This window comes from Malania oleifera, chromosome 6 (genome assembly GCF_029873635.1).
Source record: "Malania oleifera isolate guangnan ecotype guangnan chromosome 6, ASM2987363v1, whole genome shotgun sequence".
In the NCBI taxonomy this organism is placed as follows: Eukaryota; Viridiplantae; Streptophyta; class Magnoliopsida; order Santalales; family Ximeniaceae; genus Malania; species Malania oleifera.
The window spans coordinates 16,473,992-16,501,979 of NC_080422.1; the positions used below are offsets into that span (position 1 = coordinate 16,473,992).

General features: G+C 36.8%; 1 protein-coding gene across 2 annotated transcripts; it reads left to right on the forward strand.

Moving 5' to 3' along the window:
* Positions 1 to 3: 3 nt before the first annotated feature.
* Positions 4 to 27,988, forward strand: LOC131157771 (DNA-repair protein XRCC1). Of its 2 annotated transcripts, none has more exons than XM_058112151.1 (7): positions 4 to 531; positions 628 to 816; positions 12,487 to 12,598; positions 18,465 to 18,547; positions 18,734 to 18,844; positions 19,272 to 19,358; positions 27,443 to 27,988. In XM_058112151.1, exons 1-7 carry the CDS (start codon positions 304 to 306, stop codon positions 27,728 to 27,730), a joined length of 1,098 nt encoding a protein of 365 aa, XP_057968134.1. In that variant the 5' UTR covers positions 4 to 303; the 3' UTR covers positions 27,731 to 27,988. The 2 variants fall into 2 exon arrangements, with proteins under 2 accessions (XP_057968134.1, XP_057968133.1); XM_058112150.1 differs by having other exon boundaries at positions 68 to 531; positions 18,462 to 18,547.

Here is a 27,988-nt window from a genome sequence, read left to right on the forward strand (position 1 = left end):
AAATTTTTTTTTTTTTTTTGTGTTCAGGTATTAAACATGCCTATACATCAAAATTTCACATCAAATTTTCTTGTTTTATTGACTTGTGGGATTTGGCGTTAGACGATGTTATTGTGGGATCCGTAGTTTCGTTTGCAAATTTTGTGAGACTCACTCTCGGCGATGTCTTCAAGAATCCTACTTTTGATCCGTTGTTATTAATGAGTCTTATTTGCGGTTTTGTTCTTTTCATAACCGTCTTTTTCTAAAAAAATTCGGCAAAACTCACCCTCAATCAAATCCAAGCGGCCAAGCCACAAGACAATGGGGCGAAATCTTCCTTCGTGGATGAGTTCAGGAGACGCCAGCAAATCCCATGGAAAGAAGCCAAATGATTTTGGTGGAGACGATGAAATTTCTGAAGGTGAGAAACTTAAACAAGCTAAAGGCAGGAGTAAAGCCAATGCGAAAAGTTCTACTTCCGAGGAAAACAAGATCATCGATAAATCATCTTCATCGAGTTCCGGTATCATGAGCTTCTCCAAACTTTTGGTACTTCACTCGTTGAAATTCAAGTTTCATATTTTCTGGAGCCTTTTTTTTTTTTTTCCGCAAAATAAATATGATATAGAGTCTCTACTTGGGCAGGAAGGGGTAGTTTTCGCACTTTCTGGGTTTGTGAATCCCGAACGCAGTATACTGCGGTCACGGGCGCTGGAAATGGGAGCAGAATATCAACCTGACTGGAATTCAGATTGCACTCTTCTGGTCTGTGCATTTCCCAACACCCCAAAGTTCCGGCAAGTTGAGGCAAATTGTGGTACTATTGTCTCAAAGGTTTCTAAATCTCTACCATATTACTTAGACATTTGATTCGTTTATGAACTCGCAAATTTTTGTACAAGTATGAATGCATCGTCTCATTTCATATCTTCCTATATTTAATGGGGGCTGGGGAGCTAATGTCCATTGAAAACTTTGTGCCATATCATTTTCTTTTGTTACGCGTGTGAAGGCATCATAATATTTGTTTCTTTTCCAAGAAAATAGGTTATGGCCATATATGGGGAGCCATATCATTTTTGTACAGCCACAATTGTTTCTTTTCCAAGAGTCTAGGTTATAAATAAGACCAATGAACACACAATACCTGGTTGTCAAAGAGCGACCCAGCCCAATCAGTGTTTGTGTGTCCATGAACACCTGTTGATCCCAATCTTGATACAAAAAGCATTTCGTAAAGGCATCTTTTAGGTACCGAAATGATATGAACAATGTCAAAATGACTTGTTCGAGGAGAATCAATGAACTAGCTTACTGCTTTTGTTGCGAAAGATATGTTTGGTCAAGTTACATTAAGGTAATTTAACTTTCCACAAGCTTATGGTATTGTCCAAATCAATTAACAAGTTACCCACATCTGGCACTAGTTTGTTTTTAGGATCCCTAGGTGTATGGTTTAGATCCTAACAACCCGGTCTCCTCTAAAAGGTCTAGAACATACTTCCTTTATAATAGGATGGTCTTTATACGAAATACAGATACTTCTATGCCCTAGAGGTATTTTGACGGTTCCAAACCTTTAGTTTGAAAGTTTGTAGAAAATACTTTAGGTGTTGTATACCTTGATTATCACCCCCAAACTAACAATATCATCCACCTACATAGAAAAATCTTATTAGCACTAGCATGGTGGTAGAGCACATTTCGAAGGCCAAATTCAAGCATTACTATACTGAACATACCAAACCATGCCGAGGATACTGCTTTAAGCATATAAGGAGTTCTTTAGATGACACATCAAGGTTGACTCCTTCTGAGCTACAAACCAATGTGGTCACCCCATAAAGACTACCTCTTGATGATCGTCATGTAGGAAAGCATTTCTTCATATCTAACTTATGCAACGGCCAATTATAGGTGGTGGTTAGATAAATATACAAACTCATGCAAGTTTGATGTGTAGGGAGTATACGTCAAAGTAGGCTAAACCCATGCACCCAATTATACCCTTTGGCAACTAGGCAAGCAATGGAACCATCAAGGTTGACCTTGGTGTACACCTAACTGACGACCACAAACTCATGACAAGAAAGTGGCACAAGCTTCTAAGTATCATTTTTCTGTGAAGCATGCATCTCTTCATCCATTGTCACTCTCCACTCTCCACTCTCCACTCTCCACCCAAAGGGAAATAGAGGATAAATTAGTAATAAAGAAATAATATGGAGGCGATAGAATATCATAACAAATAGAGTTAGATGTTGGATGTTGGGTACATGCATGTTTACCTTTCCAAACATCAACAAGTAGGCGAATACCACATGAGACTAGATCATCAGAGGAGGAATTTGAAGGCACAACATTAGGATATGGAGGATCCTCTCCTCTCTTAAGTCATAGTTGTGTGCACATGTGCTAATTAAGATGATCAAAGCAACTAGAAGGGCTGAACTAAGATGAAGGCTAGGAGGATGGCTAGGGAGAGACAATAGATGAGAATTTGGAGGACTAGGCATAGGAAAGGACACATAAAGATTGGCAAGCGGAGTTAGATTAATATGGTATGAACTCAAATAAGGTAGTATTAGCATGGATACAGGAACGATGCAAAGTGGGGTTATAACATTGGTACCTCTCGAGTACGAGAATATCTTAGAAAAATACACTTCAGAGAATGGTGATCCATTTATCTACCCCTAGAGTTGACTTGAGTAGCAAAGAATAGAGTAAGGTATTTTACCACCAAGGAGAGAGGGTGGCATTGTAGTGAGCCAACATCCCTCGGTCCATATTTACTCTTTGGTTGAAAAGAAAAAAAGAAGAAGAAGAGTAAATTTCATATATGTGGTTCCTACATAGTTGGCAATTCTCAACAATTACTGGACCAATTGTGTAGTCTTAGACAACTTCTTCTAGTGTCACTGATTATTTCCTTAAATTTTTGAGACCTCATTTATTGATATTCTCTTAGTAAGGAACTTAGAATGGTAATTTTGTTCAAGAAAGGGTTGAGGTATGAAATCAAAAGGTTTATGATTATGTGAATTCAAAAATATCCCACTACTCTATCTGAGGCTTGCCACATGGCTTTGGTAGCTGAGAGATTTATCTAGCCACCAACCTATAACACCACTTCCTATCTTAGAGAATTTCATCATTCTAGATCAATTTCTCCATGGTCGTGTAGTATTCCTAGATCCTCACAAGATGTTCAAGAGAAAACTCAAATTGTTGAGGATAAAAAATCAAATATCAAAAGTGCCAATGCGAATTCTTGTGTAATTTAGTATCATGACTACATAAATGTTTTGCATATTACTAGTGCTCAATTTTTTTGATTCCTAAGTGTACGTGACTCATGAATCTTCTCAATGCTTAGAAGGTAGTCCTAGGCTTATTGAAGATGTTCAAGAGAAAATTCAAATTGTTGAGGATATCAAAAGTGCCCATCCAAGCTGTTGCATAATACAATATCATGACTACATAAATGACATGCATATAACTAGTGCATAATTTTTTGATTCTTGTGTTGATGTGAGTCATGAATCTTCTCAAAATGAGGTTGTAGACTTGTCTTTAGTGACCCTAAGCACTTTTGGGGTCTCTGGGCCAGGGATGGGCCTTGATTTGGCATCACACTTGGTTGCTGAAACTTGCAATGAACAGCAAGATGAGTTGCCAACTACCAGGACATATATGCTTGTCAATGACCATGCTCTTCAACCTCAATTTTCCATTTCTAACCCAAAGAGCAAGGAACAATTGGCTGCTGTAGAGTTTGTTGAAAATTCTTCAATCATGGAACTGATTGTTGAAAATCTTCTTGAGATTATTTCTCCTCATTCCAGTAAACTTGCACCTCCATGCCTTTCATCCATCTTCTGTCTCTACATTTTCCTTAACCAAACTTAGTGAAACATTGTCCATCATCTTAGAGTATGGACCGAATGCATAAATTCTGCTGCCAATAGATTTGGATATTAAATTGATTTCTTGTTTGGAGGACTTGTTATTTTATCAGAGGACATTGCAGCCTTCTATGCCACTTGCGGTTGGACAACTTACTACATATTCTCCAATGGTGATTGATGATGCAATGCAGATCATGCCTCCTCTTGATTTGCTTGCATGTTTGACTTTGTTCCCATACATGGAGCTAAAGCTACTACGCCATTACAAAACTCGAGGTCGAATTTTCTCTAACAAGGGAGTTAGATGGAGAATCACCAATGGAGCATTTTAGATGTTCATGCTGTATCTTGGTTTTTATATTTTAGTTTGGGAAAGTCTTTTTATTTTAGAAGTTTAGTTAGTTTAGGTTTATTTTGTGTATTTAAGTACTTTAGGGTTATTTTGTAATTTCTTGTTTTATTGGGGCTTTTATGTAAATATGTGTTCTAGTTAGTAGTGTGTATAAGTGTTGGACATGTAAGTTATTGTTTTGAATCAATTGCAGTTTCCCTCTATCTCTCTCTGTCTCTGTCTTTGTCTTTCTCTCTCTTTCTCTCCTGCAAGTTCTCTTCTAGTTCTCTGAATTCTATTTGTATATATAAGTTCTAATACCTGTCCTACATCACCTTGTTACTGGCCTTTATAAAATCCTGTCTAAATCCCATGTTAATAGACTTAGAATTGTCTTAGGGAAAACTATCACCTTGGCTTAATTTGCTTTATCCATGACAAACATATCTTAGATGTAATGTTGGTGACCAACGAGGTTGTAGAGTATGTCAAGAGGGGCAAAAAGGGTATTCTTTTTAAAATGGATTTTGAGAAAGCCTATGATAGGATCAATTGGGGCTTTTTAGAAAAGGTGATGAGTAAAAAAGTTTTGGGGATCTGTGGAGAAAGTGGATTTAAGAGTTGTCACTTTGTCCCATATGTTTGTCATTGTTAATAGTCAAGTGAAAGATTGGTTCAAGGCCTCTTGGGGTCTTAAGACAAGGGGACCCTCTATCCCCTTTCGTGTTCACCTAAGCCGTTGATTTCTCAAACCATTAATTGAACCGTTTATTCAGTTAACTAATTTTTAGACCAATATCTAGTACTTAACCGAACCAAACCGAACTGTATGTATAATTTAAAATATTAAAGTCACTACAAATAATTTATTTTCTTCCATACTAATCAATATGTAAATTTAAAATATTCATCATTAAAATTTAAGCATCAATCTTAATGCAATACAACTTTTTTAAAATTAAATTATTAAAATATTATACAATATTATATATAATATGTATTTTTTTATATATATTTATAATATATCAGTTTGGTTTGGTTCAGTTAATTGTGGTTATTGAATGAGCTGAACTGAAACTGAATCGATAATCGAAAAAATTAAAAATTCTGAATTAAAACCGAACCAAAAAAAAAGGATTAATGGATTTTTTGGTTCAGTTTGGTTTGATTTTACTTCATAGGTTGTTTTTTCATGCTTAGGCTATGTGGGTGATTAGAGGCCTATGCATGGGGAGGGAGGCAGTGGACATATCACACCTCTAGTTTGCTGATGATTCTCTGCTATTCCTAGAGGATAGTCTAGAAAAGTTCAAAAAAGCTATTCTATTGCTCAAGATCTTTGAGAAAATCTTGGGTCTTGAGATCAATTTTTCCAGGAGTGGTATAGTTGGCATCAACATGGGTGAGAGGACTCTTTAGAATTTCAAATTGAGTGCAGGATGTGAGTCTATGCAGTGGCCCCCAACTTATCTCGGCTTCCCCATTGGAGGTAATGCAGCCTTTGAGGCCTTCTGGGATCTTGTCTGGGAAAAGGCGGCTAGGAGATTGGAGGGATGGAAGAAGGCTTATTTTTCCCTTGGGGGGCCATGCCACTCATTCATTTGGTGCTTCTCTATTGAATATTCTGATTTACTATCTCTCTTTGTTTAGAATACCCTCTAGAGTAGCAAATCCTTAGATAGGTTGATGTGTGAATTCTTTAGTTGGGCCCTAGGGGGGTTGGTGGGACCATCTTTAGTTTGACACTTTTAAAGTCAACCTTGATGGTTTTGTGGTTCTTCTGAAGGCATGTCTTGTTGCTAAGGGGTATACTCAGGTATATAGTTTGAATTATTTTGACACTTTTTCTCCGATTGCCAAACTTACATTAGTACATCTGTTCATCTCCTTGGCTACCACTTGTCACTGGCCTTTGCATTAGTTAGATGTGAAAAATGCCTTCTTGCATGGTGATCTTGAGGAGGAGGTCTACATGGAGCAACCACTTGGGTTTGTTGCTCAAGGAGAGTCAGGCTTAGTGCGTCGGCTCAAGACTATATGGTTTAAAATAGTCTCCCAAAGCATGGTTTGCTCGATTCAGTGCTGTAATACTTGAGTTTGGTCTTCAACGGTGTGCAGTGGATCACTCTGTGTTTTATAGTCATACTTCATCGGGTAGGATCCTCCTTGTTGTGTATGTGGATGATATTGTTATTATAGGTGATGATGATGAAGGTATTTAGAGCCTCAAACTTTTTTTACAAACTAAGTTTCAAACCAAAATTTGGTATTGTTGAAATATTTCTTGGGTATAGAAGTATCTAGATCTTGTATGGGAACTGCTTTGTCATAGAGGAAGTATGTTCTTGATTTGTTGGATGAAACTGGATTACTGGGATCCAAACCGACTATACACGCATAGATCCTAACAGCAAGTTAGTGTCGGATGTGGGTGATTTGTTGCTTAATCCTGGACGATATCGTAGACTTGTTGGAAAGTTGAATTATCTCACAGTCACTCTAGTAGACATATCTTTTGCAACAAGTGTTGTGAGTCAATTTTTGAATTCTTCATAGACAAGTCACTAGGACGCAGTAATTTACATCTTGAGATGTCGCAAAGGTGCACTTGGAAGAGGTCTTTTATGTCGAGATTAGGGTCATACTTATATTCAGGGATATACAAATGCAGATTGGGCTTGGTTATTTTCCGACCGAAGATCCACAACTGGATATTGTATCTTGGTTGGTGGTAATTTGGTTTCTTGGAAGAGTAAGAAACAAATTGTGGTGGCCAGGTCAAGTGCTGAATTAGAGTATAGAGCTATGACTCACACTACTAGTGAGCTTGTTTGGTTGAAGAACATGTTGGAAGAATTGGGTTTTCCACATTCTTAGTTGATGGAGTTGTTGTGTGATAATCAAGGTGCTCTTCATATTGCCTCCATCTCGATCTTTCATAAGCGAACAAAACACATTGAAGTTGATTGCCATTTTGTTTGGGAGAAACTTGTGTAGAAGCTCTTGACTACCACTTATGTGAAGTTAGATATGCATCTTGATTTGTTTACCAAAGCTTTGGTGGGTGCTCATGTTAAATTTATTTGTAACAAGCTAGGAGCATATGATATTTATGCTCTAACTTGAGGGGGAGTGTTAAAGGTTATTTTAGTCTTTAAGTATTATTTATGCTCTAACTTGAGGGGGAGTGCTCATGTTAGTATGTTAAATAGCGAGAGTTAGTAAGGTTATTATGGACATTAGAATGTATTTGATTTATATTATAATAGAGGGAAAGACCTATCTTCAAGTTAGGTCATTCATTTAATAAAATCTCAGCAATGATAAAAGTTTTTTAGTACTTCTTATTATATTTAGGTCAGCCCCCATTATAAGCATATCATCCACATATAAAGTTAAAATGACTCTAGAATTATTTTCAAATTTACTACAGATGCACTTATCGGTGCTATTCACTTCAAATCCATTTGAAACTAGTGCAGTGTTAAATTTCTCATTCCATTGTTTAGGCTATATAAATATTTTACTAGTATGCACACTTTATTTTCCATCCTGGGGCTTTCAACCCTTCAGGTTGTTCTATGTACATCTCTTCTTCTAGGTCACCATTCAAAAAAGCTGTTTTAACATCCATTTGATGTATTGTTAAGTTATGCGCACATGCTACTGCTATCAAAGTTCTAATGGATGCAATTCTAGCCACAAGAGAATAAATATCAAAATGATCTATCCTTCTCTTTGTTTAAGACCTTCGCCCACTAATCTAATTTTGTATTTTCATTGTACCATCTGTCCCCCCCCCCCCCCAAGATTCCATTTACATTCTATGAGTTGACTTCTTGGTGGTAAGTCCACTAATTCACAAGTGTGATTAAATAGGATGGAGTTAAGTTCATCATCTATTGCTTCCTTTCCAAAAAGAAGCTTTAGGGCAAGAGGTTACCTCTAAATAAGTTGAGGGTTCTCTTTCTATTAGATTAATTGTGATAAAAACATCTCCATAACTCTTTCCCATCCTAAGTCTCTTACTCCTTAATTCAAGTTCTATATTTTCTGAAGATTTTTCAGTTTTTTTCTTAAAACCATCTTTGAATGGGAAAATATTTTCAAAAAATTCAGCATCTCAAGATTCAATAATAGTGTTCACAACATGCACTTCAGACTTAACAACCAAAAAACGATAGCACTCATTATTTATAGCATAACCAATAAATACACAATTAGAGGTTTTAGGACCTATTTTCTTTCTTTTAATTTCAGGAACTTTCAACTTACTTAAAAAAAACCCACACTTTGAAAAACTTTAGGTTGGGTACGTAGCCTCTCCGCAACTCATATAGAGTTTTGCTGGTTCTTTTAGTCTGAACACAATTTAAGAGATGACATGCAGATAAAATGGCTTCCCCCCACATGTTGGAAGGTAGTCCAAAACTTATTAATCACGCATTCATGATGTATTTAAGTGTCCTATTTTTCCTTTCAGCAACGCCATTTTGCTATGGTGTATAAGGTGTTGTCACCTTATGGATTATACCATTATTTTCACAAAATTTTTCCAAGACAAAAGTGTCTCACCTTCTCTATCTTAATTTTGTTACCCAATTGACTTTTGTATTTAACAAAATAATCAAAAGCCTCATCCTTAGATTTCAAAAGATATTACTTAGAAAGTCTTGAATAATCATCCACAAACATAATATAATACTTTTTACCATCTCTTGTCATATTATTTTTTTAATCTCCTAATCACTATGGACAAGACTTAATGATTTTGTTTTTCTAAAATTATTGTTAAAAGGTTTTTTCGCAAATTTTGCTTTTACACAAATTCAAAAATAATATTTGGAATTAATCCTAAATTTTTCTATATTTCCGAAGAATTAATATTAATTTGACCTAATCTACCATGCCACAAATAAGAAGATTCAGCCATATAAACTAAATTTGCGGTGCTCTCATTCCCACTTAGAACAGACAACATATTGAATACAACAGACCATTGCTGCAGTACCCTTTTCCCACAAAAACCCCATTTCGAGTTAGGACTAACTTATCTGACTCAAATATTAGTTTGATTCCTACTTCATTGATAAGTGATCCAAACACCAAGTTGCATATGATGTTAAGGACATGATAAACATCATTTAGTTGAATTGTCTTACTAGATGTAAGTTTTAAGAGTACTTTACTTTTACCTACCATTAATGAGGTTCTGGAGTCCCTTAAGTAGACTAACTCATTACCTGTTGTACGTGTGTAGACATTGAACATCTCTCTTTCGCTGCAAATGTGCTTGGTGGCTCCAGTGTCTAATGCTTACTCTTTTTCTCCTAAAACCATTTTGATTTCTAAGACGATTGCTACCATGGTGATTTCTATTAAGTTAGCTCGTGGCTTGACTGAGTTCTGGGTCTTTTGGAACCTGCATTCACTAGCATGGTGCCCAGGTTTATTGCAAACAAAGCAATTCCCCTTTTTCTTTTTGAACTCTTGGTTGCTTGATCCCTTGAAATGGTTCCGTTGCCCCTTGAAGTTTTTGCATGGTTTTTTACAAGGGAACTTTTTTTAGGGTTGTTTCCCGTTGGAGGAATTTTTTTATATTATAATTGAAATTTAGAAGGATTTTTTTTTTGAAAAAAAAAAAAAAACATCAATACTGATTAGTTATATTTGCTTTGGAAGTCTCTTCCTTGGTCTTCTCAGCTTGGTCTCGCAAACGATTGGTTTCCTCAATCCAGATGTGCACAATTAAGTCTTGCAAAGTCATATTTTTGCATTTGTGCTTTAGGGTCATCTTGTAGTCCTTCCAAGATGGAGGCAACTTTTTAATTAGCGTGCCAGCTTGAAAACTTTCATCCTATGTTGGTCCCCTCGTTTAGGACATCATTCACTTTGGCGTTCCATAATCTATTGTGAAACAGACTCATCTTCTGCCATGTTCTACTTTAGAAAATTAGCTATTGTGAACTTTTTGGACCCAGCATCTTCAATTACATAATTTTTTAATAAAACATTCCAAATGTCGTTGGCAGTGTTGAAGGTGCAATAAATGTCATAACGCTCATTTGCCATGCCATTGAGGATGTAGTTCTTGCGCAAGTGATTAGCTTTGTCCCACTGTTGGACTAAAGTTGTATTGGTTGAATCAATATCATTCGAAGGCCTAGATTCTTTAAGTACAAAATATGCTTTCATAGTTTTTAAAATATGGAGGAGTTTAGAACTCCATCTCTTGTAGTTGGTTCGAAGGGGCTCCACCTTAGTAATTTTAGTGACTTGAGTAATAATGTCTCCCAAGTTCATTGTGCTTTAGAACAATAGAAAATTCAGTTTTAGATTGTTGGAAATAATTTACATTTTATTTCATTTAATCGTGATGGAACCTCGGGGAGTTAACAAAAAACAGATTACTTGGAAAGATGAAAAAATTACAAAGAATAAGTTACAGTAAGGAGATTACAGGCTGAAGCATAGAAACTCTGTTGTCCTAAAACCAAATTTGCCGCCTTCAACAATGTAGTAGGTACTTGACGTTCGGTCTCCAATATTTGATAGCCTATGCTACTACTGAGCTGCACAATAAACCAGAAGCTCACGAACTAAACTCAATTTGGGCATATGCTAATATTTTATTTAGAGAAAAGCAAGAGAGCGAAGAAGACAATAATATTAGGATAAGCATTGGAAGGTCAAGCGTATTCCTAAAGTTGTGATTCGTGAACTACACCTTTTATAGGCACTACAGGAGGGTGTTAGAGGTGGATTGAATTCACTATCGTAAATACTAAAAAACTGAAAAATTGACCTTGTAAATGATTTAGTAAAAAGACCAGCTATTGCTACAATTAAAATTGTTACAGCTAGCTATTGTATAAAATCAGAAACTGCAACCATTACTACAATTGAAGACCAAAAACTCAATTATTCAAAGCTGTAGAACCAAGAGACAGGTCTCAAAATTGAAGTTTGAAAACACAGCTAAGGCTGTAACTTTAAGACCGTAAAATGGAAGAGTTCTTGCTGGAAAAACTGAAGCAATAACTTCAAAATTTACACTCCAAATCTATTTTTTCAAATCAGAAAGTAGACGTTGCTTTTTACTATAAAAATTCTTCCATATTAGCTAAAAAAAAAAATAGATTTGAAGGAAAAAAAATTGTGTAGAAAATAGGAGTGAACTTTCTTTGATAACCAATATAGGACTAGAGCTTCTATTCAATTTGAAGCACACCTACATCTGCAACAATTTGTTCACCCTATCTTTGACAATTAGGTATATTGAATCATGCTCGACATTTTTATCACATCAAACACATGAATGATGGAATCAAGACTGAATTTTGAAGCAGTATCTCTCCCAGCATAGGTCGGCAAGTAGATGATCATCTTCCATCTTGTTTCTTACTTATGATCATCTTCCATATTGTTTCTTAACTTAGTCTTTACAATTTTTCTGGCCTCAAAGGGAGAACTTGCAAGGATGTAATGGAATAAAAAATAGGGATTGTCTGTATAAGTAAAATTATGTTTACTATATACACAGAAAAGTTGATGGTGTCTGGGGGAAAATTTTTCTAATGCAAAATAAGGTTGGGGCAGGGAGGGGAGGTGATGCAGTATTTAGATTAACTGAATAGAAGTTTGGTTTTTTGGGATGTTGCAAAAACCATCAGGAAAACTTAAAACTATAAACAATAAAATAACAAATGAGGGACTTGTAGACGCCCTGGAAGCACCTTCCCTTCTTTTTGTACGTCCACCGCTGTTTCCAGAATTTTTGTGAAGTAGTAGGGAAGAAAAAATGTTTGGGTGACCTTTTTCTTCCTTCTATTATTATTCTTTAAAAAGTGCTGACAGAATATTGGATGGCAAAAATAGTTGCTACCAATTGTTTTCAACAAAAATCATGTATTGTTGTTTCTGGATTTTTGTGTAAGTGAAAATAATATAAAACATGTTGCTCTTTTTCATTAAAAATCTATAAATGACTGTATTCATACCCCCAAATGTATTTGCCTTCTACCTAGAGACTAGATAATAACTTGCCTTTTAGATAGAACTGGATGCATGTTCCTGTTTAACCCAGTGATTTGGCTTGAACAACTTTTGCTATATTGGATTAACTGCGCAAAGAAATTTCTTTACAGTGAAATGATGAGATATTTTCTTTATTCTATCACTCATAAATTTGGTCCTGCAATGTTTTCTTATGAATGTCATTCCATGCTAAGCATCTGATGATCTCAAGTGTGTATGCTTTAGGAATGGATTTCAGAGTGTTATAACCAGAAGAAGATTGTTGATATTGAAAGTTACCTAATGCATGTGGGGAAACCTTGGAGGAAAAGCAATGTTTCCCATGAAGCCATCCATGGTAATATACTTCATATATGTAATACTTCTAATATGTGATTTTGGTTGAGAATTGAGATGAAATCTGCATTGGTTCAAATATGGGAATCATATATGGGACTTAGCTTTTTTAGGTATGGTAAAGATGTCTTAGACCCTTTGTAAGATGTTAGAGAGTTTGAGTTGAATGGGGCATTCATGAAATGATTACTATCAGAATATACTATGATGATTGAATTGTATCATTGAACTTAGCCCAAAAATGGTCATTTGATATGCATCTATTATTTTATTCTTTTTAATGAGCAAAAGGTCATAATCGTATTCATTTTCCTTGCAATGAGGTTCATTTCCTCCTGGAGGGTTTTGATGATATGACCTTAAGGTTTTATCATAGATAAACTGGGGAAATTGAAAGAAGGGAAAATAGAAAGAGAAAATAGGATTGATCACTTTGAGGAGATCTGCCTCCAAATTAGCCAAAGGCTATGAATTATACTATTGTTTGAATGGAAAAAGTTCCGTATGGTTACAAACTTATTTATATAGGGTAGAGAACCTTACTCTTATTAGGAATGTAAAAATATCCCAATCTAAGTCCTTAATGGGCTCAATCCTAATTGATTTGGGAATCCTAACATAAAATTGAATCCCAATTGATTTTGGAATCATAAAATAGTAATTAGAAATCCCAATTGATTTGGGAATCCCCACTTTAAATAGAAAGTCTCAATTGATTTGGGAATCTTGACACATTAATTTGAAATCCCAACTGATTTGGGAGTCCTAACATTCCAGCCTCCCTCAAATCAGCCTTGTCCTTGGGGCTGAGCAGCAATAAACTTTGGGATTCTCTCCTCCAAAGATGGATAAGTTTCCCAACTTGCATCTTCAAATGGTAAGTGAGACCAGTGAACTAAAACTTCTGTGATGTCTCAACTTCGACTTTTGACCATTTGGTAATCCAGAATTGCTTGTGGCAGCACTTTAATCTCATTAGTAGGTGCAACATCAGGCAAGTGGCACTGCATAGCAACTTGCTCCTCTAGCTTCTGTTTGAGGCAAGGCACATGAAAAACTAAATGTACCTTAGAACCTGTTGGTAAGTCAAGACGATAAGCAACAGGGACTATATGTTCCAGGATCTTGTAAGGCCCATAGAGCTGAGGGGATAACTTCATTGAAGAATGAACAGTCACAGATATCTGTCTTTAGGACTGTAGCCTGAGAAATACCCAATCTCCCATTGAGAATTCCCTTTCACTATGGTGCTTATCAGCTTGCTATCCCATATGAGCTTGAACTACACTTGTCTTGATCATGTAACTCCTTGTGAACTTGATCAACTTTTGGATGATCTAGTTGAATACCTAGCATGAATAGAAGGACCTCAATCACAAATAGCCTTGAATGGAGTCAATTTGATGGAGGAGAGGTGGTATTGTACCACCATTCGGCTCATGGAAGCCATCACATGCAATCCTTTGGTTTGTCGCTAGCAAAGCAATGAAGATAAGTCTCCAAGAACCTATTAACAACTTTAGTTTGCCCATCTTGTGGATGATATGTAGTGCTTATATTCAATTATGTTCCTTGCAAATGGGAAATCTCTGTCCAAATGTTGCTAGTAAAGACTTTGTCATGATCATTGACAATAAACTGAGGGATTCCATGCAACTTGACAATATTCTCAACAAAAGTATGAGTAACACTTATAATAGTATAAGGATGAGTTATAGCAAAAAAAAGTGAGCATATTTTGTGAAATGTTTCAGAACGACAAAAATAGTAGATTTACGATGAGAAGACAGTAGTCCCTTAATGAAACACATTTAGATATCAGTCCAAGCTTCTTTTGATTTGGAAATTCCAATTGATTTGGGAGTCCTAACGCCTTCAAGCCAGATGGATGTTATAATTCCTGTGGTACTCAAAGTTGTACCAAGCAGCCATTTTGCTCCTTCTTAAGGAGCTTCTCCATACGATGGCTCGAAATTGTAGTGACATTACCAAAACATTTGCCTTTAAGAGTCACTTTGTGGCCATTCACTGCGAACTTCATAACTAGTTTGGAGGAATTCCAAGCTATATCACCTAAAGTCCTTAACCATTCAATACCCAAAACCACTTTATAGTCTTCTAGTGGCAGCAAAAAGAAATTAACATGCAACCCATGTTTTGCTTAGTAAGTTTAACCTTCGGACACTTGCTTTGACATGTCAAGGTCCTTCCGTCTACAATCTTCATATTAAACTTTTCACATTGCTCCATAGGATAGGCTAGCCAGTGTAGCTATTTTAGGTCCGTGAAATTGTTAGTGCTACATGTATCAATTAAGATACTAATAGGTTGGCGTTCTAGGAAGCCACTAATTTTCTTGGTTTGAGAATTAGCATAACTAGCTAAAGCATGAATTGAAGAAGTGATAGGTTCATCATTATCATCAAATTCCATACCTTCCTAATATGAATAAGGGGAGTCATCCTCAACCTCTTCTAGCCCCTCCACTAGTTCAATCATCAAAGTCATCCCTTTTTGCAATGGGGCCCTTTGTGCCACTTTTTATCACAATGCCAACACAAACCCTTTGTTGTTCGCTCTTTAAGTTCCTCCTGAGTCAATCATTTGGTAGGAGGATTGCAAGGAGCAGGTGTTGTGATAGTGCTACTGACTTTATGCTTGCTAATGGTCTTGTTAGAGTGATGTTGTTCTTCTCCCAACTTCTCTTCTTCTAACTGTGCAAAGGAAATTACAGTCATCCCTTTTTGCAATGGGGCCCTTTGTGCCACTTTTCATCACAATGCCAACACAAACCCTTTGTTGTTCGCTCTTTAAGTTCCTCTTGAGTCAATCATTGGGTAGGAGGATTGCAAAGAGCAGGTGGTGTGATAGTGCTACTGACTTTATGCTTGCTAATGGTCTTGTTAGAGTGACGTTGTTCTTCTCCCAACTTCTCTTCTTCTAACCGTGCAAAGGAAATTACGGTCATAGTCCGTGGCCAACACACTTTGGCATCACGCCGAATGTCAAGTAGGATACCTTCAATAAAAGTACCCACTAGTTGGCTTTCGTTCCAATCTTTTGTCCTATTTGATAGCCGCCCAATCGTGTTTGGCACTCCAAGACAATGCTAGTTTGGCATATTTTGGCAAGCTCTCCATCAATATTCTCATATCTAGTGGGCCCAAATCAAACAAATAATCCAGAAACAAATTTTGCCCATGAAGGCATTCCATAACAAGCTTTAAACTAGTCATACCATTGAATAGCATCGCCATCTAGACTAATAGAAGCACTCTCAACTTTAGATGTTTTTAGAGTGTGGTGAAAGAGAAAGTTATTTTTCGGCCTAGAAACTCAACCGATAGGATCATCACTATCCCACTGAGGAATTCCTCCTTCATATGAGAATGACCACGATCACACTCTCCTTGGTAACCTCCTCCTCATATGTACGTCCACTTCCTACGATTAGTTGACATAGAGGCATCATCTTCTCTCTCTTGTGTTATCAGAAAAAAAATTTCTTTCTTTGTGGGAAGATGTAATGAGCAACTTATAGAGTGATGCCTAGATCTCTTCAAATTGAGACTTAAACATGTTGCTAAGTTTAGCCTTTAGCCTAGCTTTCAAGGACTCTATTGAATTTTCCAAGGCCATTGCATATTAATGAAGATCAAGAATTCCGAGTTCTTGCTTTTGTTGGTGGGTTAATGGCATCCACAAGAATGCCGACTCTGATACCAAATGATATGACCCTAGGGTTTTATCGTAGAGAAATTGGGGAAATTGATAGAAAGGAAAATAGAAAGAGAAAATAGGGTTGATCACTTTGAGGGGATCTGCCCCCCAATTTGCCAAAGGCTATGAATTACACTATTGCTTGAATGAAAAAGCCTCATAGGGTTACACACACACACACACACACACACGTGTGAGTGTGTATATGTAGGGTAGGGAACCTTACTCCTATTAGGAGCGTAAAATATCCAATCCAAGTTTTAATGGACTCAATTCTAATTAATTTGAGAATCCTAACAAATTAAATAAAAATCCCAACATTAAATAGAACCCTAACGTTAAATAGGATCCCAATTGATTTGGGAATCATAACACATTCATTATAAATCCCAATTGATTTGGAAATCATAGCACATTAATTAGAAATCCCAATTGATTTGGGAATCCTAACATTAAATAGAAAATCCCAATTGATTTGGGAATCCTAACACATTAATTGGAGATCCCAATTGATTTGGGAATCTTAACATCTGATGGTTCAAAACTGCTGTTTTCTTCCATTAACCCAGTACTTGTGTTTTTTATGCATGTGCTTTTAAGAAAAGAATGAATGTGCAGATTCCAGACCTTTTTTTCCTTGGCAGGTTCTTGCTATTCTATACTGAAGTTTTCTTCCTTATTGCAAGAGAGATGAGTTTTAGCCCTTGACATATAAAAAGAATTCTGCAAGCCTATCGAGCTGACTTCTCCTTCATATATTATTTCATTGATGTACAACCCAAATCGGATTACCATTTCTTGTTCTTGAATGTGTCTCTTCAATTATTTTAGGTTAATGCTCTACTACAGGTAAAGATCTGCCCTAGAAAGTTGTTGTATTCAGTTTCGTTGCAAGGAGGAACTGCTGTTTTCCACTCCCAGTAGTCTTGCACCTCAAACTTTTAAAAGGCAAAAGCATAATGCGAGGCATTTTTAACCCTTAAGAGGCAAGGCATAAGCCTTTAGGTGTTGGGGTCTAAGCCTTTTGAGAATATTTTTTAGGTAAAAATATGTAGATAAGTTGCATATATTTTTAAAATGAAGAAAAAATTAAGAAAATCACAAATATAACAAAAAGAAAAATCAAGTATAATTTGCAAACTACTTGTTGGCAATTCAAAAATTGCTAACTTGAATTCATATGTAAATCATGATAAGAGATAGCTATTAACTTTGCGAAGTTCAAATATACAACTCTCAATTATTTTGGGAAGGCCAAGGTTCAAGAGTTTTAGAAATTAACTCATAATGTGGCATTCCTTTTACATGAACATGGTGTAAAAATTTTCTAGCCCAATATAACTCGAGAATCACACGCCCAAAATGCATGAGCCTCAACTAAAAAGGCACAAAAGGCCTTTTGTACAAATGTGTATGCCTTAGTGTGTAATGCATTAGCCTTTTTGGGATTTAGTATTTTAGATTGAGCCTTAAGGCATTTTAGGCATGCATTGCCTTGAGGATGCATTTTAAAACCTTCTTGTACTTTTATATTCTCAACAAAGGGCTCAACATTCGAGTCTCCTTTGTGAACTATTTTATGAGTACCGGCAATTTCTAACTGGCAGCTGGTTGAGATGTTAAGAGTTCGTGAGATGTCCATGGTTAAGCCAGTGCCTAAAAAATGGAAAAACGCCTATTCTTAATATAAGCCTGTGTTAATCCTTTTTAATTCTCCATTTCTTTTGAAAAACCATTCATCATTAATCTAGTTGGTCCTGTTAATAAAAAAATTTTGATTCTTTGCCTGGTCTTATTGCTATGATGTCAAAAAATTTCATTAGTTTGCTATAGTTCCTAGTCTAAATATTTGTCTTGTTTATATTGTTGATGTGGAAACAAACTCTTGGCCTCATGTAAGATTGTATCGGAATTTTTTGAATCTCATTTTTTTCCCTTAAAGCATGCATCTCTATATATATCTCTCTCCCCCCCCCCCCCCCCAACCAAAAAAAAAAGAAAGAAAAAAAAATATCCTGCTGCTCCATGGGTATATTTCAAGGTGACAGGTAAAGCTAATAACAGAGTTGAGCACCTGTTATGTGCTTATATATTTTTTAATTCAGCAACTAACAAGTCTACTTTTATGGTGAAATAAACACTAGCAGACCATGAAATTGAATCTCCTAGAAAGCCTAGCAAGCAAATTAAAGGACCACGTGCAAAGCCAACTGCTGCTGCATGCTCAAAGGTTATTTTCTGATATTCCCTCATGCTTGTATTAGTATATCAATCGATTTCATTGCTATAGTATTCTAACCATATGCAGTAGGTCTGAGGGGCAAGTACCTAGGGACAAGAAACCAATTGGATTATTGGATCACATGGTTCTATTGCTCTTTGTTTTAACCTTGTTGTTTTACCCTATGTCAAGCAGAGTGGAGCTTCTGGTCTTGCTAAGGACAACTTTTCTCCCTCTAAAGTGAAGAAGTGGGCTATTGATGATTTAAACAAAACTATGACATGGCTAGAAAGTCAAGAAGAAAAGGCAAGTCACATTTTATTGGTTCCGGTTTTAATTTGTAAGTATTTGATATAGTATCCTTTTTCAACCTGGACTGCTTTGTAATTTTCTGACAATGGGCATATTTCCTGGCTTTGCAAAACCTTTTGAGCCTCATTTACTATTGACATTATGAATTGCTATAGTTTTTTGGTCATATTTTGACTTGGCCATTGGTAATTTTCCGTATGATAGGATAGTGTTGTTCTGTTTAATGGCTGGTTCACCAGACTCCAAAGTGAACAGTCACATTTTTGTTGATGTATAGCTCCTTTTAAATTGGTTTTAGGCATCCATTTTTGACTTCTAGAAATGTGAGAAACTCAAACCTTGCTTAAACATTATTTGCATATGAGGGCCAGCAATGCCTTTGGTACTTAACTGACATTATTTTTTTTTTTACTTTTAACAGCCTGAACCAAGTGAGATAAGACAAATAGCAGCTGAAGGGATCTTAACTTGTTTGCAAGATGCCATAGATTCTCTTGAGCAAAAGCAGGTATGCTGTTTTTAGAGAAAGGTATTTTGCTCTTGATTAGACAAGAATTTTTTTTTATTTATTTTATTTTTAGATTTGAACTTAGATTGCTCTTGGAAATATGAATTTCACACAAAATGCAAATAGAGCCAGGGACCCACCATCAGTAAGTGTAAGATCAATTAGATTCATTACTGTCTCTTACAATGGAAAGATTTGAGTGGTCTAGCAATTTATCACAGTTCCATGCATGATGTGAAGAGCTTTATGATTGTTCTAGAAGAAAAATCTGGAGAAAGATTGCTTGAATTCTTTCCATGAAATTGACTTGTCTGGGCTGTCTGCATTCTATTTTAAATTCTGTACTCCAGATGCATGCTTTTTTTTACCCGTTTGTTGGTGATTTATACAATAAGGCTTGTAAATGAAACTTATAGAAATCGCTGCTGATTGCTAGACCTTTTCACTTTTTGAGCATCTTTTTTAGGGCATGTGGAACATAACCTCATGATTCTTTTCCAATGCTAAAAATTTGATAATTTTTATATACATCAACTGATGTCATCCCTAATAATTGTGGCTTACTTTTAAGGGCTTGTTTACACATGATTTTGGAGTATGGCAGGCCATGAGTTTGAATCATAGAGTGGTAGCATGATTAGATTTTTCTTTTCGTGTAGCTCTCCAGCTCGATTCAGCTGGATCCTCAGTGTGGCTTTGTCAAGCTATGACACAAAATATTCAAAGTGCCTGCCCTGTGAAGGGTCTATAAGAAAGAACCTTTGCCTGTTGATCCATGGTCCTCCTAGTATTGGTTCCCTCTCAAGTATGGGCTCCTATGGTACTGCCTGAGACTTATGACGAACTGGCTGCCCCTTTTGACGTTTTTTGCCCCCCTTATATCAAGGAAGGGATTGATGAAATGGTTGCCCTGGGCATCATCTGATCATGGAACTCACCTCATTCTCGTGAGTGTCCTTCCAAAATCCTAGCATATTCAATGAATCCATTGCTGATGATTAAAATGCTTTCATCTCCCATTTGGCATGACAAAAGGATATGTTTTCTAAACATTGATAAACAATAGCCCCTTGCATGTTAGCTTAGGGGCTGTTTGGTATCACAATCAAGAATTTTGAAAACAGAAGCTAGAAAAATAAATAATAATAATAAAAAAACCTATAAATAAGAAACCGAAATTGAAAATTGAAAGCTAGTTACAGTTTTGGTTATACTCCTAAAACAAAAAGAAAAACTGAAAACTTGATTAAGACCTGTGGGTACCACCTGTAAATCCTTATAAATCTAGCATTTAGAAATAGAGTTAAAAGCCTTAATCAATTAAAATAGGGTTAGAAGAATAAAAAGTTGTCATAGGACTCTTAAAATCACCATAAATTTGTTCATCTATAGTTCTAACTAATTTAATGTTTCGCTACTAAGCCTTTTAAGCCATTTTTTTTGGGACAAGGAAAAATATATTAACAGAAGAACAAAGCACAGAAAGAGGAGAACAAGATGTCCTCCAAAGAAACAAAACTAAAGTTATGAACAATTACAAAAAACTACCCTCCAATCCCTTTGCAGGTTGGGCAGAGACATCCCCCAGCAAAACCCAAAAGAATGAGTCCAACAAAAGAGGCAAGAATAATAATAAACTTTGAAATAGATTTGAAACCTTAATTAATTCAAGTATAGGATTAGAATAATAAATAATTTAAAAGAATATAAATTACTTAACGATTATACATATAAGTACCCTCTTTACTATTCCAAGAATAGTTCTGTCACAAATGAAAGTTGAAAATTGATGAAAATATTTTTTTTGGATGACGTTTCTTATTTTCCTTTTTTTTTTTTGGAATTTCAGGGATAATTTTTTAATTTTATTTTAAATTCACATGGCAGTTTTTTTTTTCTTAATTAGAAAAATTTTGTACACAATGCTTTAATCTACAAAAGTAGATTTTAGTTATTAAAACATTATGGCAAGAGATAACCCATTATTTCTGACTTTTTGTCTTCTGCAAGGGGATAGTCTCTTTTGGAATTTCCATTTTGGGAGAAATCTCTATGGTAGAGATATTGATGAGTGTTAAAATTCCTAGTATTTTGTGAATAATGAATAAATTAGGAAGGTGGATAAATGTAGGAAATTTTATTTTATTTTATTTTATTCTGTAGGGAGATTATTTCCTTATTTAGATGAGTTGATTGTATTATAAAAGATTGGGATGTACATGTGTGAATAGAATTGAATAATTATTCATATAGAATTCTACTTGCATGGTATTAGAGCTAGGGTTTTTAAACCTTAGCTAACTATGGCAGACGAGGCAGCAGAGGGTTGAGTTCCTCTGAAACTCTCGACGACAACTCTGACATCATCTCAACCGTGAGTTCGCAGTGGCTAGACAACACGGTCTTTCCACTCTCGGTGGAAAAATTGAATGGACAAAATTTCCGTGAATGAGTTCAGTCCATTAAACTAGTGATTGAAGGAAAAGGGAGGTTAGGATACCTTACCGGCGAATGGAAGAAGCCCGCCACAACCGACATTGTAGCTCTACAAAAATGGAAAGCCGAGAATTCCATGGTGATGGCGTGGCTCATAAATTCGATAAAGCCCTCAATCGGCAAGATATACTTGTTCCTTCCAACGGCGAAGGATGTTTGGGACGCAGTTCGCGAGACATACTCTAATGCCGAAAGTCACTCCCAAATCTTTGACATTAAGACCCGACTGTGGCAGCTGCGGCAAGGAGAAAGGGAGGTCAACGAGTACTTCATGGAGATGACCACCCTCTGGCAGGAGCTTGACCTCAGCGTCGATGAAGAGTGGGAGTGCTCTAGCGATAGCATACGGTACAAGTGACGCCTTGAGAATGAGAGGGTGTTCGAGTTTTTGGCAGGCCTCAATCGCGACCTGGATGATGTACGAGGAAGGATCCTTGGCCCCCGTCTCCTACCTTCGACTCGAGAGGTCTTCGTAGAGGTGCGGCATGAGGAGAGTCGCCGCAAGGTGATGTTGAAGATGCACACACCTGAAATTTTAGCCCTAACCCGAAAAGACATGGGGCCTGAAGTTTCAGCCCTAATGTCAAAACATCCTACGGGCTCAGGTGCAGGCTCGAGCTCCAATTCTGGACAAAGGCCACAAAAAGGAAAAATTTGGTGCGAATATTGTCGAAAGTCAGGACATTCAAAAGACACTTGCTGGGAGATTCATGGAAAACCTGCAGATTGGAAGCCGAGACAATATAAAAAAAATCGTGGGTATCAGGCTACTGCTGATTGTTCAATTGAAAAACCACAAGGTGAAAAAAACAATAATATTTCAAGTAGTGCATTCAGCCCTGAGCAGTTGGATCAACTGTATAAAGTGAATTCCTCAATTCAAACATCGGGTCAGTCGTCCACTGGTTCTCTGGCTCACTGAGGTAATTATTTGTCAACCTTAAATACTATATCCTGTTACAAATCATCATGGATAATTGACTCAGGTGCATCTGATCATATGACTGGTTCATATCAATTGTTTTCATCCTATTCACCATATGCCGAAAATTTGAGAGTCAAAATTGCAGATGGTTCTCTCTCACCAGTCGCCGATAAAGGAATTATTCGCATATCTGACTCTGTAACTTTAAAATCTGTCCCCCATGTTCCCAAGTTATCTTGCAATTTGTTATCTATCAGTCAGTTAACAAAAGACTCCAATTGCTCTGTTAAATTTGTTTCATCTCATTGTGTTTTTCAAGATGTCATCAGGGAAGACGATTGGCACTGCGAAGGCGTATGAGGACTCTGCTACTTTGAGGAGGCAAGCTTGAGTAAACAATATAATACTGCAATTTGTGATTCTGTATCTATCTCTAGAGAGAATGAACTTTTGTTATGGCATTCTAGGATGGGTCACCCAAATTTTCAATATTTAAAACATTTGTTTCCATCTTTATGTTCAAATAAAAAGTCTTCTGAGTTTCAATGTGAAGTGTCTGAGCTTGCAAAACACCGGCAAGCTTCTTTCCCATTATCCATATACAAACCATCCCGCCCGTTTACTATGATTCACAGTGATTTGTGGGGACCCTCAAGATCCCCCAATCGCACCCATACAAAATGGTTTGTTATTTTTATTGATGACCATACTCGTCTTTGTTGGGTTTACTTTTTGAAAGATAAAATAGAAGTCCGCTCCATTTTTGTCAATTTTTATTCCATGGTTCAAACACAATTCCGACTCCAATTCAAATTTTACGTATTGATAATGGTATAGAATATTTTAGTGAAATTCTGGGAACCTTTCTTCAAGAAAATGAGATTATTCATCAGAGTTCATGTGTAGACACCCCTTAACAAAATGTGGTTGCCAAACAAAAAAACAGACATATACTTGAAGTAGCTCGGGCTTTGATGTTCACTACAAACATAAAAAACTATTTTTGGGGAGATGCCATCTTAATAGCTACCCATCTCATTAATCAAATGCCAAGTCGAGTACATTCCTTTGCCACTCCTCTCTACAAATTCTAGGAATTTTTTCCTACCTCTTGCCTTCCCTCCAGTCTTCTGCTAAAAATCTTTGGTTGCACTGTATTTATTCATGTCATGCTCACCATCGAGATAAATTGGATCCTCGTGCTGTTAAATGTGTTTTCATCAGTTACTCCCCTACCCAGAAAGGATACAAATGCTATGATCCTGTCTCAAAAAGGATGTTTGTTAGCCTGGATGTCACATTCTTTGAAATCACTCCTTATTTCCCCAAGACCTCTCTTCAGGGGGAGAAATGGAGCGAAGATCGGTTCGTTGGCTTGTTTACTACTGAATATGTACCATCTGAACCCGTACCATCTATTGAGCCTCCCATTGCTTCATTCCCTAACCCATATATTGAGTCTTCCACTGCTTCACTTCCTGACCTGCCGAACACAAAAGAACGCTTAATCTTAGGGGGAGATACAGGAAAACAAAACAACTCAGATATACTTGTTTACTCAAGAAAGTCAAACACAAAAAATAGGGAGAATCTCATACCCGAGGCACCTAGAGCATTGGAATCGGTGATGGCTCTGACTAACCATGAGTCCACACCCATTCCTGATCCGGTAATAGAGCTCCCGTCTAATAATCCTGTACCCGAAGACATCAATGTACCTATTGCAATCAGAAAACAAACCAGGTCTTGTACTCAATATCCTTGGTCTAAATACATGTCTTATAAAAGTTTGTCTACAGGATATCGTGCTTTTACCTCTAACCTTGATAGGACGAGAATCCCTAAGAACATTCAGGAAGCCCTGGAAATACCTAAATGGAGGGAGGCGATCATGGAGGAAATGTGGGCTCTAGAAAAAAATGGAACTTGGGAGTTAATGAATTTGCCGAAAGGGAAGAAGCCAGTTGGTTGTAAATGGGTCTTTACAGTGAAACATAAATCTGATGGGACTGTTGAACGATATAAAGTCAGACTTGTTGCAAAAGATTTTACACAGACTTATGACATTGACTATACGGAGACATTTGCACTAGTAGCAAACTTGAATACAGTTCGGGTCCTCCTGTTTTTAGCAGCCAATTTAGATTGACCACTTCAACAACTTGACATTAAGAATGCATTTCTAAATGGTGAGTTAGAAGAAGACGTTTACATGACTATACCGCCAGGATTCAGCAGGAAAGGTGAAGAAAACAGAGTGTGTAAACTCAAGAAATCCCTGTATGGACTTAAACAATCTCCCAGAGCATGATTCGACAGATTTGTAAAAGTAATAAAGAACCAAGGATATCGACAAGGGCAATCAGATCACACCCTATTCTTCCAACAGTCTGAAAAGGGCAAGAGAACAATTCTAATAGTATATGTTGATGATATAATCCTAACTGGGGATGATACGGTAGAGATGGAAAGATTGAAGAGGGTTCTAGCTACTGAATTTGAAGTTAAAGACTTGGGACAAATGCGGTACTTCATGAGCATGGAAGTTGCTAGAACGAAAAAGGGAATTAGTGTTTCTCAGCGAAAGTATGTTACTGATCTCCTAATTGAAACCGGCATGCTTGGATGCAAACCCAGTGAAACCCCGATTGAAGCAATAAAGATGGTTGAAGACTGTGGGATACTAGTTGAAAAGGAGGTATCAGAGATTGGTTGGTAAGCTAATCTACCTATCACATACTAGACTAGATATTGCATTTGCAGTCAAGGTAGTAAGCCAACATATGCACTCACCAAAAGAAGCCCACTTAGATGCTGTGTACAAGATCCTTCGATATCTCAAGGGCTCCCCGGGCAAAGGACTCTTCTTCAAGAAATGTGAAAATAAGAAAGTAGAGATCTTTACAGATGTAGATTGGGCAGGATCAGTGGAAGACAGAAGGTCCATCACAGGTTATTGCACATTCATCTGGGGAAATCTGGTAACTTGGAGAAGCAAAAAACAGAATGTAGTGGCTTGTAGTAGTGCTGAAGTTGAGTTCAGGGCAATTGCTTGAGGAATATGTGAAGGACTATGGTTATAGAAAATCTTGGAGGAACTATAGGTCCCGGTGGAATTTCCTATCAAACTTTATTGTGACAACAAGGCAGCCATCAGTATCTCTCTCAATCCAGTTCAACATGATAGGACTAAACATGTGGAAGTGGACAGACACTTTATCAAAGAAAAAATTGAAGAAGGAACTATCTGTATGACTTATGTACCTACCAAGGAACAAATTGCAGATATCTTCACTAAAGGGTTGGGACCACAGAACTTTGATGACCTCATTAGCAAGTTGGAAATGATTAATATCTATGATCCAACTTGAGGGGGAGTGTTAAAATCCCAAGTATCTTTGTGAATAATGAATAAATTAGGAAGGTGGATAATCGTAGGAAATTTTATTTTATTTTGTAGGGAGATTATTTTTTTATTTAGATGAGTTGATTGTATTATAAAAGATTGGGATGTACATGTGTGAATAGAATTGAAGAATTATTCATATAGAATTCTGCTTACAATGAGTAAGCTCTTTTAACCAGTTTGCTTGATTCTTTTCATGTTCATTTGGGGAATGGTAAAAGAGTTTGGAGTTTAGATCCTTCTACGGATTTCTTTTGAAATTTTTGTTCTCTTGTTTGACTTGCAACCCTAATGAGGATCCTTTTGGTTTGCTACTCCTTGATTTGGAAGCTAAAGCTCCTTCAAAAATAAAAGCTTTCATTTGGACTGCGGTACTTGATAGAACTAATACTAATGATGTGCTTCAGAAGAGAAGGCCTAACAAGGCCTTATCACTGGATGTTTGTCTCCTCTGTTTGAGTAGTGAGGAGACTTGCTCTCACTTGTTTCTTCATTGCCCCTTTACTTGGGCTGTCTGGAATAAATTATCTGGTATATGTGGTGAAGCCTGGATTCGTCCCTTCACTTTGAAGGCTTTTTGCTCTATCACATTTGGAGGGTTAGGAGAAGGGAAGGATTGGAAAGCCTTGTGGTGTGTTGCACTATTATGGCCGTTGTTTGGTGTGTTTAATTGGAGAGAAATGCCAGAATTTTCAAGGGGTGGCCACAGCTAATTATTTGGTTTGGAGTAGAGTGGCTTATCTTGCGTCTTTCTGGGTGTCAGCTAATGGCTATTTTCATCATGTTTCTCTGTGAGACCTGCAGCGGGACTGGTTGGCTCTGCTTCATTGACTTGACTTTTAGATTATGATGATCTCCTGATGTAATTTTTGTTATTGTTGTAAAGGGAGGATTTCTTATGCTCCTAGTTTTCTTTTATTTTCTACTTTTTTTTTTTGTATGTTGTTATCTCGTCTAATAAATTTCTTTGTTGATCAAGAAAAGAAAAACTGAAACTCGAAACGAAGACAAACACAGTATAGCCACCTTTCCTTTCTATCCTGCAACAAAAATAGAAGACATGAAACAAAAATGATACAAAACAGCCCTTTAATAACCACATACTTGCACTGCATTTTCTCTTGCCAGAACAATGATTTTCATAGTAGAGCCACCATACATCTCATAACTCCAGGTGCCTTGTTGAAGTATGGGAAATTATTACAGCCATTTCTTTTGCACTCATGTTTTATTAATGTCTGTTGAACTTGTATCTAGGGTATTGGCCAAATGGCTGAGCAGTGGAGATATGTTCCTCGTGTGGTTGAGGAGCTGGTGAAGCTAGAGGCTACCAAAAATAGGCCAGCTTCAGTTTCGAAGGAAGATCTCTACAGGCAGGCTGTGGCTTGTAGACATTTGTATGATACGGTATTAAATAGTGTAGAAGATGATTCTTCTGCAAAGAACAAAAACCTAAAGACTGATGCGGATGCATATGACAGCGATGAAACAATTGAGATGACAGAGGAGGAAATAGAGCTTGCTTACAATACCATGGCCTCTTAACATCTGTGAATGATGTTCGACCTTCTGCCTAAAAGATGTTATACTACTCTGACTTCATGTTGACAGAGGATGGCTTTTGATGCGCCTTGTCCTCCCATTCCCCTTTTCCTGCTTTTTCTCTTATCTAGGAAGTGTAAGAAATTTTGTAGAGAGAGAAAGAGATGCAGTCCAGCAGTCAATAGCTCCTTGCAGTTGGCCCTATGTTTCCAAAATTTGTTACAGTTTATTTAAATGACCATTAAATGGTTGCTTTCTTCC